We start from the raw sequence: 12962 nt of genomic DNA, 5'->3' as shown, positions 1-12962 counted from the left end.
CATAATCAGAAATCTCTGGTACTGACCATCCCAGGAAGAGAAAGACTCCTCTTCATTTGAATCTTTTCACTTTCTCGACTGTCATAATATAGGAAGGGAATCATAAGAAGGGAAAGCATTGCTATTGATCAAATTTTTGCTTCCCCACTGTGGTTTCAGTTTCATTTTGAGATCTCCTGGTCTAAAAATACCAAAAAAACCTACGACTAAATTTTGTATACGACATATGTATCTTAGTGTCTGAAAAAATGTTCAGAAATTTCAAAAAATTTGGTCAAGGGATTGATTAATTTGGTCTAACAGGTACTGTTAATATTTTCTACATTAAAGTTGCATGTATCAGCGAAACGACTTTCCTCCCCAGGTATTCCACATCTGCGACAACGGGCGAAAGATCTCCTTCCTCTGCCCCAATGGCACCATCTTCCAACAGTCGCAGCTGATTTGTGACTGGTGGTTCAAGGTGGACTGCAGCAAATCCACGGAGCTGTACGAGCAGAGCAGCGAGCAATTGCTCGAGGAGGAGCGCAAGCGAGCAGAATCACGAAAATCAAAGCTGGATTACCAGCAATCGATCGACGGAGGTGGTCAGCAGGACTACTACGACGTCCAGAACCTGAGCTACGATGGCAAGCAGAATGGAAGAATAAAGACCTACGAGGAGCCTCCGTTAGAGAACCAAGTGCAGCCCAATCAGGGTAGGATAAAAGCTTCCAGATACTTCGACTCTGGCAGCAATTACGGGCAGGAGTCGAAGGGACAGAGGGATGGCAATCAATTTCACAGCACGAGTGGGTTCCAGTCCAGCCCCACGCCTAGCACCAGGCAACCATTCAATCAGTTCACCAGGAACACCGAAGAAGGGACAGTGAAGTACTCTACGACCCAGGATTACCATGGCACCCCGAAGAAGGTCCAGAATTACCATACCAGCAATAGAAACTTGAATCCACAGAGGGATGAAAAAGGAGCCCTGAAGAGGCAGAAGTTTAAAAGCTCAGCGAGGAACAATGCCACGTCCACTGTCTCTCAGAGAGTCACTCCAGCTTACACTGAGTCGACTACCTTCAGAGCTGGTAGCACAACTCCTGTTAAGGAGTCCCAGCACTTCGCTGAGAGCGCCGCGTTTGTCAGTAATCGAGGGAACAGATTCAATGAAAATACTGGGAACACTCATCAGTACTACTATCAAATTTATAATGTTAATCGCGATACCACGACTAGGAGTCCTGTTTACGAGCCAACTACTACTTATAGAGCCAATGATGTTTCCACTCAGAGGAATGACTACTTCTTCACTGGCACCACTCCCTTCGATTCGACCATTCAGTATGGTACCACTTTAGCACCTCCTTGTAACGATGACGTTACTACTGAGAGTAGCTTTAGTATCCCCTCGACTAATCCTGATATTCCACCAAGAACCAGCGATGATTTTGATTATAGAGGACCGAGTACTGTGGATGGTAGAAACACCTTTGCTACTACTAATTATTATAGTAGGTTCGAGGATAAAAGAGTGACTAATGCTGGCTCAGGGACTGGTATCCCTCCCACGACTCGTTCTTATGTGACGACTGATAGCTATCGACAGAACAGCATAACACCGAATTCTGTTCAGAAGTACAGTACCAGTCAAGTTACCTCTCTGCCTACTTCGACTGTTCGTAGCAGCTTTGGACGCACGGAGAGCCCAACCACTGTGAGCACCTTCGAGAACCAATATGGTAGAGTAGCTGACAAGAATCCCTCGGTGACTTCGCCAGGGTATCGACAGAACTTTATTAGCACGACTACGGAGAAGTCTTTCAGGACTACACCAACTTATCAACAGAACACTGTGACTGAGAAAGACTTGAGTCCTTATGATAGAAGCTTTACTTACAAACAGGGCAAAGTGATGTCCACTTTAGGACCCTATATTCCTTTCACTAGAAACTATGCTTACACTACTGCTAGCAGTTCCACGTCGAAACCTACTCCATACAGTCCTACAGTACCTACTTACACCACAGCGAAGACCTTGATACCGAAATTGAAACAGGCTTTGCCTAGCAAGAGCAAGTCGAATGTGAAATTCTCTGAAAAAGAGCATGCTTTAAGTATGCTGAACTCTTTGAAGAATCTAGAAGACAACGTGCCTAATTTAGGGTCCAGTCCCCCTGGCCCACCTGCACCCTCTACGCTTCATTCTCTGGCTCTGTATTTCTCTACAGCCACTGAGAACTTCGATTCGAGTGAGACCACTGACTCGGCTATTAACATCGAATCTGAAGAAGATATCGAGAGATCTAGTATCTCCAAGAAGAGTAATGGTACAGCTGAAGTGCCTAAGAGTATCTTAACTCAGCATACTCTGAATTCATATGCTGAGTTGTTTAAACTGAACGATGCTGTGGAGAATAATAACGTGACTACTGAAGATCGTTTAGATGATAGTAGCGTCTACAGTGAAGACTATACCGAGGATCTGGAACTACAGCAAAGTGGAGGATCCTTGGATGACCTCAGAAGAACAAACAGCACTCAGCTTAGAGAACTGGCTCAGGTCTTCACCCATGCTTTGTCAGCGTATCTCCTAGATCCAGACACTTTCAAAAGAGTTCTGACAGAGATCAGGCCCACGGAGCCACCGAAGACGACGACTGAAGATGACCAGTGGAGGACTACCACAGCTTATTCGATCTTGAATGAGGATTATACTACGTCGATTAGGGAAAAAGATGAGGTTCTGGACTTCTCTGACGATGGTAATGATTTGAGGCAGAAATTGACTACTACGTATCCTACCACCTTCGAACCTCCAACTACTATCCAGGATGTCTATGAGACTATGAGTACCCTGCCAAATACTTACTATACTACATCCAGGCCGAATCAGGGAAACTATGAGTCTAGCACTGATTTTGTGACTAATTCCTATTTTGAGACTTCGGTGCCAACCACAGAGAGCGTCTTCCAGCCAAGTAGTACACCTTCTAGTGGCGATTCGAGTGTGTTTTATGGTCAGAATAACGAAGTGGATAAAGGCAACGTGGGACCTGTGACAGAAACTGATGTCTCTTCTATAGAAACTGGGAATCGGAACAGAGTCGGTGGCTTTCAGAATAACAGTGTCACTGGCTTCACTGAACCCTATGGAGAGAAGCTATTTGCAACCACCCCCATAAGCGATAATTATGTAGTCTCCCCCACAGCTTCTCCTCCATCGCTGCTAGTGCACATGGTAAGCTACAACTGGAATAAAAAGTCCACCAGCAAGAAACCAGAGCAGCAACTGACTCCTCCTTTCTTCGAGACACATGCAGAGACAGTTCGAAGAGAAAATGAGAGGAACTCCAAGTCCCTGAACCCTGAAAACTACCCCAGCACTCCTATGTCTGTTCATAATGTACGATCGACGACTTCTGGGCCCACTAAGAGCTACGATACGTCCACCAGTCAGTCTTTTAAGGCCCAGCATCATAAATCTCTCTCTCAATCAAAATCTCTTGGGATTTCCCATCCCACAGCAAGGACCAGTTACATGAAATTCAGAAACCTGTATAATAGCCTAGGGGAGCGCAACATCGAATCCACAGACAGGTCAATGACGACGCCTAGGGCGACAGAGTCAGTGACCTCGACGCCCAGCGTGGAGACTACACCTTGCTCTCACGGAGATTCCACTGAGTCAGTGGAGCCAGAGAAGGAAGAGAAAGTGCTGAACAATAATCACTGGACATCTTCACCTGCCGTGACGCATCTCTGGGAGACCTCCGTCTTCGTGGACCCCCAGCGCATCAATCATGGCCTAGAGTCAGACTCGACTTCAACAGTGTCCATAGACAGCGCCACTGACAGCCAAGAGAGCTTGGAATATGGAAACACTCCCATCGACGAGGACTCAAGGGAAGCATTGTCTCTCGACGAATCTGACTTTTCCCTGCAGCAGAGACTCTCCAGGGGCAAAGACTCTCCCACTACCTTTTCATTACTACCAACTACGTTCTCTGAGAACACAGTGACGCCGAAGCCCATGATAACCACTCGTTCCAGCATCACGACTACCATAACGTCCTCCATCACCTCCACCAACACCTTGCCTCAAGATGGTCTAGTGTCCTCTGTCCTGCCTTACACTGTGAGTGGCTCGAACGGGACAGAGAACGAGATCGCGGAGAAGCTGTTCGGTAAACTGAACGCTTCCAGCACCAACGCGCTGATGAGAGTGATGAAGCAGGCGGACAGTAACGAGACCGTGAGGCAACTGGTCCTGCTGCTTGTGAGACACTGCAAAGACCCAGTGAACAAGACGATGCAGAGGGAGAAGGAGGAGTTGCTGAACGCGCTTCTCAGATTACCTGTTAATGAATTCGCTTCTGAGGAGTCGAAGAACGTGGTAGCTGAGATTAATCAGCTCAGTCTGCCTGCCACAAGGTCGAGCTACGTGACTGGAGCGTCGACCTCTTCGATAGTCACTGAGCCGCCGATTACCACGTTCAGAAGCAGGAAAAGCAGGAAATTCCGAACGACCACGGAAAATTCTGCGAATATTGTCAGGAGAGCGGAGAAGGGAGTGACGTCAGATGGGAATAATTCGGTGCAGGAGGAGGGCTCTACTTCAGACAGTAGAGCGCTCGAGCTTCTTAGATCACTGTACACGATAGCTACCAAATGGGGGTGAGATTGTGTAGGGTGGGACTAATGGAAATTGGGGTTTGTTTCGTCTCAATGGGCTTTGAAAATAAATCCCTTCCTGAAACGCGTCTCTTGGGGAACGAGTGATTCGATTACTGAATTGTTGTAAATTGTGGGCTTGAAAATTCTGAATTCGGGGCGCGAGAGTGGAGGGTTTCTTATCGGTGTTGGGAATACTTGTAGGTACTTGACAAAAATAGTTTTACTTTCTCTTTACGTGCACGTAATTTCTGAACCTTGTGAGGGGAGACAGATTTGTTGTGTTGTAACTGATCCTGATTTTTTATTGGTAAGTAGTGTATGTTATCGATAATATCTCCATGGAATTAAAGTTTAGACTACTTCTTTCCTAAAGAAGAGGAAGAAAAGTGATCTCGATGGGTGCTGTAGCCCTTCAAATTGAAGTACTTAATTAAAACACTTCTAAATTCGAAATTTCCATGGATAATTATTACTTAAAAATTACGCATTTCCATACGTGAAACTTCATGTGTACGAAAGAGTTCAGAGTGCAAATGATAACACAATCGACCAAGAATTATGAAAACACTATTTATAGACGAGAAATCAAGGCAGCGTTGGAAAACAACAAAGCTGAACTCCTCATTCTTAGAACTTCCATGGCTAGAGAATCGCAGAACGACTTCCAATTAATTTCATTCGAGCAATATCTTAAAATAATCAATGAAATTTCTTGGAATTCGTTCGCTAGGCAATATGCAATCTGCATGCCTGCAACTGCACCTGATCTTGACAGTATTACATACCTTGCATCGCGTACAAATACACTGTATTATAATCGTTATAATGATCGTCTAGAGTAAACGACTTGCCTGCAAAAGTGGAACGCAAATCTGTACAGCGCGACGAACAGAGATAAAAGTTCGTCCATCATTCGATTATCCATAATGTACCTTAGATTAATCGAAGCTACTATAAAAGTTGGTGTTGGTCCGCTACGTTTGGGTATCATAAAAGGATTCGTCGAAGAGGATAGAAGACTCACAATGCTCGTCGAAATTCTTTACTTCACTTTTACACTGATAACGTGCTTGAGATCTTTTGGAAGGACGTTGTCCTCCGACAACCGTCTTTTATCTAGATTTCGTTAAACGTCCAATCTTATTGACTGTACTTCACATTGAAAGTATTCGAGACAATGCTTGATTACAGATCGCCGTCCATTGCATTAACCGGGCACGGTGTCGACTCTTTGTGTAAAATACATTTGTACAGAATGTGAATGAATAAAAGAGGGTTTTGTTAATGTTTACACCACTGGTTCGTCCCTCCTCAATGCATCGTGCAAGATTGCATATAACAAAAGATGTCGTTTAGAACACAATTAAAGACACGTGAGAGTAATTTCAAGAAAATATCATTAACGAGTATGTGAAATGAAAATATAATAAAACCTTGATTAACTGGACTTTTACACTGAAACTATTACTGGGGACTCGCCACGGTTTCATGATGGTATAAAGAAAATCCATAATTAGAGTTTTACTACCCTATGCAGTTTTGGGTTTATTATTGGATTGATTAATCAAAATCCTGCTGTATTTGTCCACACCTGCTCCTCGATCCAGTCCAGGTAAGAGTACACTGAGGTGTAAATACCTGGAACAACAGATCCACATCCTGACCCAAAAGCTGTAACACCGACTACACTTTCGTCAGATTTGGCCAACATCAACATTGGCCCTCCACTGTCACCATAACATGCATCTGATCTCCTGGAACTGTTATTGTCTCTTGCACAAAACATAGTGTCGTCGATCCCGCGTGACAATCTGAACGATTCAGGGTAGTATTTCCTGCATTCCTCTTTGTTCACGAGACTGTAATTCGAGAAAGTAGAGATTTGAATTAGAGACAAGAGACATCATGAAAAGGTTGAGTTTATTAAAATGTACTATTTACGTCTTTAATTTTATGTCTATTAAAAATCTTCTTACTTTGACTAAGGTTCGTGCAATAGAATCTCGATTAATAAAGGCTAAATCATAAATCAACTGCAAATCTTGATGCATTTATGGAAATCTTAATTTTGATCAAAATTATAAGGAAAGTACAATTAATCACCAGAGTGAGTTTCAAGCTTGTCTCGTGTTCACCTGGTTAATCGAAGTTGTGTTGCGATTATAAAAAGATATACTCTACCTAAGGCTAGGTGTTCTCATCAACTTATCTGAGGTGTTTTCAGCGACGCCAGTAGTTCCCCATCCAACTGCCACCAAAGACGTGTCCGATGTCATACTGAGGCTATTCACAGGTTTAGTTTCGAGACAGATAGGCTTAGCACTGTTAGACATCTGTACCTTTGTCTTTAGTTTAATGATAGCCACATCATGATACACTGAGTGACGCCTATATTCTGGATGAGAAATTATATCACTTATTGGAATACGTTGCACATTATACGTAGTGCTTTTTATGTCTACATCCCCAAGACGAACCTGCAATGATTCACAATATTTGCAATTTTTTACACCTATAATGTTTTACATTCTTTTCCAGTGTTATTCAATAGAACTCACTTCGATGGGAACAGAGTTCTGTATATTATTTACACAATGTGCAGCTGTTAACACATGTTGTAAGGATATCAGGGTACCACCACAAGTATATTTGAGTGACGATGAATTAGTATCCGTATTAGTATCTTTGTATCCTAAAGCCACCGCGTAAGGAAACTCGTTGACCTTAGCTTCGAAACCATTGTATAGGTAATATACTTGATCAAAATAGAGACCAACTGTCGGGTCCAGTTTAATTACTTTTCCCCTTCCTTTGTACTCCTGGCAAACTGAATAAGGCAGAATAACAACTTTCAACAATTTCTGAAGTGAAGAAGATCTATGTACTTTTAAATGTCTGACAGATGTAAATACTCGAGCAGATGCATATGTTTTATTAAACGCGCATCTTGCTCGTTTCACGTCTGAACCTACTATCAAGGGAAGGTCGGATATTTTAATTTTATATGGAACATGCAGATGAGCTGTATCTCGGATGACAGATGCTTCCAGAGTCATAATATATCATCGGTAAACCTCTCTGGTCTTATGTTTCAATTGAGGTGAACCTATTAATTTTGCTTCACGTTTTCCTTTGAATAGATTAAAACTCCACTTAAATATAGCATTCAGCATTCTTTGCAAATGTTTTTCAAGTTCAACGCTCGTTGCAAGGTTCAATCTTCGTCTTGCCGAATGAGAAGAAAAAGTGTTACTATGCAAATGCATTTATTCTTGAATCTCCCTTTTTCAGGCATTTAGGTAACAAGTGAAATGCATTCCCTCGCTACGTTTCACGGAAAATGAAAGATCTGAATTTTAAAGAAGTTTTTAAATTTGTAATGTAGTAGATGGAACGACACTATACCACTTGATAACGTTAGAGTTACCAGAGCAGTAAAAATAACTGGTACGGCTATTGTCTATACACGGTCTTCATATATACTTTTATCTTAGTTAAATATTAAGACTAAAAAGTGTATAAATATTCAGTTTTTTAGAAATTGTATAACTCTGACACACTGTTATAAAAGATATTTATGTGTGTTAACTTAAGTCGTTCAAGTGTCTATTGAGTCACTAACTTCGCAAAAGAGCTGTTTCTTTTATTTATTTGAAATATAAAAAGTGAATCAAGTTTAGTTATCAATGATGACACCTGTTATTCAATGTGCTGTATTGTGCGTGTTTTCTACGCAGATCGTCATGACTCATTCGGCAGCGTGAATTTTCTGTGTTCCATACAGTTAACACTATTATGTCATGCGAATAACTGCTAACTTTCACGTTACTATCGTTATAATTTTCCTCAATGGTCAGCTTTGAAACAGGTATGTCCAAAATAAATGTAATGAAATAAAAGAAACGTCGAAAGGTGACACTTTCGCGATCGTTCGATATGGACATTACTAAAAGACCATCCTCTTAATATAGCTATTCAAAAGTAATGTTTTCTTCATTATGTAGATGTAAAGAGAAACGTACCAACTTCGGCAGGTCGCTGCAGAATCGTCTTAGGACAGCAAACGATCTCCATCGGTCCATCCCATCCACACCTTCCCGTAGATCCCGCGTTCCTCCTGCCCTTCCGGACCTCCTCCAACCTGGAAGGACAGTCAGTGAGCTTCTTGCAGACTCCATCGTCGCCGTTCTCCATAACACACTCGTTTCCCTCTGCAACAACCCAAAGAATAGATGATTCAGCATTCTCGAAAACCTTATCATAGCAGGCCCTCTATCGTCTCTATCACATCCACAAACTTCAAACCACCTGAACAATTTCTGGCAAACACGTCTACGCAAACTCTACAGAAGAAGCAAATGATCCGACAAGGTGATGTCTCAAATCACACATACACACTTATTTCTTTCTCATTTTCACGGGGAAGACTTTCGTCGTTTGGCATTCATGCAAGTTATCTCCTAAAAATACAACAGTCGATCGTAATTCCTGTCGTAGCGTGAAACTACCCGAAAAAAGCACGAGAAGCAATGTCCTGAGAGATGTCATCCCCGATGAAAGATCAGTCTCTGTTAGTACGCCTCGAGTGGATCGTGAAACCGCGAAAAGAATCGATTTAGTTACCATCGAGCTGCGTGTTGACATGGCCTACGAGCAGAAAGGACCCGATGATTAGGTGGAACAGGACGATAAACGAGACTTTGCCTCGCATCCCTGGTATGGTAATTAGCGCGATCGAGGTGGAAGACGGGTCACTGAGAGAGCTATCCGCGTGGCGTACAGCTCGGGACTGAACTGACGATGAACAGGCTGAAGTGATATAGTGAATCAGAAGGGAAACACTCGTAGGAAGATTCATGCTCGAGTCCCCTGTCGAAGGAGCCTTATCGTAAGAGGATAACGGCGACGCTGAGTGTGACTATGTACATGTTACATGCCCAGTGTTTCCTTGTGTAGCAAACCGAATCCAATTGACAATTTGCAATCGCGTTGCAGGCGATGCTTCTATAGGTGCTGTTTTAAAGATGGAGTGTGCCGAATAAGTTAAGTGGCCCACTTGATGACCTTGTTCTGGTATCTAGACAATGACTAATTTTATTTCATTTTCAGCTTCAATTTTAATATACCTAATGAGAAATATAAAATAGCGTCTTTAGGTACTGGGAGGCCGTTCATGTGTTGGGATATGTGGGTACTTTTAGGCTGCTCGGTTACTGGGAGATTTGAGGATTTGACATTTTATGAGCGTGGGTATTGTGACATTTGCTTTATACAGGCTTGGATTTTAGAGGTAGCCGAGGTGTTTTGATGGATAGAGAGGTTTTTAATTATTTGTTTCTATGTAGTAGTATAAGTCCACTTCACTAGCTTTTGGAAGGGAGTTTGAGTTTGCCTAATTTTGACGCTTGAAGAGTACACGGAGTAAGGAGATCACTTACGGTCTGACCACTAATTGTCTCTTTCCCCTTTCGTCGATTACTTCTCAAATATCTAAAGATGAACTTCGGCACACTCATCCTCGCTTAACATTCAAAGTCAATCTTCTCGAAAATTTCATTCTATATTTTGTCATGTGAAATCACCATCCAATAAAAGTGATACAACTTTGAATTGAAATAAAATAAAAACTACGAAAGATAATCTACTATGCATTATATTATTTTGAAGCATGTTCGATGACGTTACATATGAAATACAATTAGATCGATTAATCCAACTATGATAATGAAGTCAACCCTACTATAACACAGTTAATGCGTTTTGTGTTATACGAATATGGTGTTACGTGCTGTCCAAGACGTCTTATGTCGAAACCATGTTATCAGAGGGTTCAGTGTATTGCATCGAATAGTTCATGTTATACTGGATTTGGCCACACTTGCTCCTCGATCCAGTCTAGATAAGAGTGCACCGCCGCGTACACATCTGGAACATCGGTACCACATCCTACTCCAAAAGATGTAATACCAACCAAAGTATCACCAGTTTCGGTCAACATCACCAATGGTCCTCCACTCTCATGCGGACAGATACTTGTCTCGACAGCGTTAATGCCTTTCGCACAAATCATGGTGTCGTCGATTCCGTGTGGCAATCTGATAGATTCATTGTAGTATTCTCTGCATTCCTCTCGACTCACGAAACTGTAATTAGAGAAAGCAGAAATTTGAATTTAGTTGATATTATATGAAAACGTGAAAATGGAACAGTTTGAAGAAATAGAAGTTATAAAAATTTCTTCTTCTAGAAATATTCCCTTTAAGTCTACAATTTTGTGTCAGAATCTTTTTTCGACTGGTTAATTAAAGTTTTGTTGCAATTATCAAAAAATACACTGTACCTAAGCCTAGTCATTATCAACAACTTGTTCGCTTTCTCGTCGTAGAAGTCCATCCATCCCCTTCCTATTACCACCAAAGGCGTCCTTGGTGTCATGGTGAAGCTATGCAAAGGTTTAGTTGGAAGACAAACAGGCTTAACGCTTTCAGAGATCTTCGTCATCAGCTTAATGATAGCCACATCGTAATAGATTGAGGGAGGCCTATATTTTGGATGCAAAATTATATTACTTATTGGAATACGTTGCACATTAGACGCAGTGCTTCTTATGTTTACGTTTCCCAGATGAACCTGCAATGATTCACAGTATTTACAATTTTTTATACCTACAGTGTTTTACATTCTTTTCAAGTGTTATCCAATAGAACTCACTTCGATGGGAACATCATCCTGTATATTATTTACACAATGCGCAGCTGTTAACACATGTTCGGAGGATATCAGGCTACCACCACAAATATATTTGAGTGACGATGAATTAGCATCGGTATCAGTGTTTTTGTATCCTAAAGCTACCGCGTAAGGAAACTCTCCAGGCTGAACTTCAACACCACTGAGTAGAGGCGATGCAACTTTCGGTTGTTTCCTGGGTTTTATTTCATTCCTTTTGTACTCCTGGTAAGCTGAACAAACGATAACAATTGCGATAAATAATTTTGGCTAAAGAGAAGAAGAGCGATGTACTTTTAAATGTCTGACACCAGAAAATACACAAGCAGATGCATGTGTTTTGTTAAACGTGCAGCTTGCTCGTTTCACGTCTGAACCTACTATCAAGGGAAGGTCGGGTATTTTAATTTTATATGGAACATGCACATGAGCTGTATCTCGGATGATTGATACTTCCAGAGTCATGTTATATCATCCTTAAATCTCTCTGGGACTAGTCTTCACGTCCCATGTTTCAATTCAAGTGAATCTATTAATTTTGCTAAACGCTTTCCTCTGAATACATTAAAATTCCACTTAAATACAGCATTCAGCATTCTTTGCAAATGTTCTTTAAGTTCAGCGCTCGCTGCAAGATTCAATCTTCGTTCTGTTGAATGAAAAGAAAAAGTGTTACTATATAAATGCATTTATTCTTGTATTTCTGTTTTTGAGGTATTTGGATGACAAGTGAAATACATTTCCTCGCTATGTTTCATGGAAAAATATAAACTGCAATTGAGAAGAATTTTTTTAGTTTTTTATACCTAGAACAGACGTATGAATATAAACTTTCAAGTTACGTTGAGCTTCAGACACTGTGCTCTAGAAATAAAATAATTGAATCGATAAGTTGAAGAGCAGTAGAAGTATAAGATTAGCTATTTTCAAGGAATCTCTAAACTATAAATATAGTGAGACTGTGGATCAAGTGTACCCCAGAGTAAATATATATTAAATGATTAACGGTACGAACACACTATATATTATCACGTCACGTAAACTCACATTACATAGTATAGCAAATCCATAGTGTGAGCCCACGTTTTCCTCTTGTTTTAAATTTATTAAGTCGCAAAAAAAACAACTGGACTCAATACACTCTGACTCTGGAAACCACGTATGTAAAATTCACAAAACTACACATCAGATTCAATAGCAGTCATTGGACTTCTCCTATTCTTCAACTCACCGATTCAATTACCTGAAGAAAAACGTGCAGGTCGGTGCAAAATCTTCTCCGCGCGACGCGTAGGACAGCAAACGATCTCTATCGGTCCATTCCACCCACACCTTCCCTTTGATCCAGCATGTCTGTTGCCCTTCAGGACCTCCTCCGCCCTGGGAGGACAATGAATGATCTTCTTGCAGATTCCTGGATAGCCATTATCCAACAGACACTGGCTTCCTTCTACAACACCCAAGGGTACCAAAGATTCATTACACGGAACAACTTTCTTACAGAGTACAGTCTACAGTCTCTAATATTTCCAGAAACTCCGAACCACGCAAACAATTTCCAGAGAACACAT

The 12962-nt window shown here is 41.5% G+C and overlaps 2 protein-coding genes across 2 annotated transcripts in view; one reads left to right on the top strand and one right to left on the bottom strand.

The window, feature by feature from the left end:
• The window catches only part of Thw (chitin-binding domain protein thawb), a 24637-nt gene extending 18528 nt beyond the window's left edge, over positions 1–6109 (top strand). The window contains exon 7 of the mRNA XM_076388992.1: positions 365–6109. Within this exon, the coding sequence (XP_076245107.1) occupies positions 365–4666 (4302 nt within the window). The 3' untranslated portion in view covers positions 4667–6109. The remainder of the gene's footprint in view (positions 1–364) is intronic.
• On the bottom strand, positions 6000–12962 carry LOC143186277 (transmembrane protease serine 9-like). The gene is made up of 18 exons (XM_076389851.1): positions 12936–12962; positions 12635–12887; positions 11374–11624; positions 11003–11292; positions 10526–10805; positions 10434–10450; positions 10245–10378; positions 10031–10183; positions 9877–9927; positions 9789–9821; positions 9589–9732; positions 9362–9531; positions 9082–9309; positions 8932–9040; positions 8685–8873; positions 7221–7489; positions 6844–7139; positions 6000–6521 (listed from the first exon to the last, which is right to left on the bottom strand). The coding sequence occupies exons 1-18, from the start codon at positions 12960–12962 to the stop codon at positions 6227–6229; spliced, it is 3189 nt and encodes a 1062-aa protein (XP_076245966.1). The 3' UTR covers positions 6000–6226.

This window comes from Calliopsis andreniformis, chromosome 12 (assembly GCF_051401765.1).
Source record: "Calliopsis andreniformis isolate RMS-2024a chromosome 12, iyCalAndr_principal, whole genome shotgun sequence".
In the NCBI taxonomy this organism is placed as follows: Eukaryota; Metazoa; Arthropoda; class Insecta; order Hymenoptera; family Andrenidae; genus Calliopsis; species Calliopsis andreniformis.
This window is presented reverse-complemented; position numbering and strand designations above follow the sequence as displayed.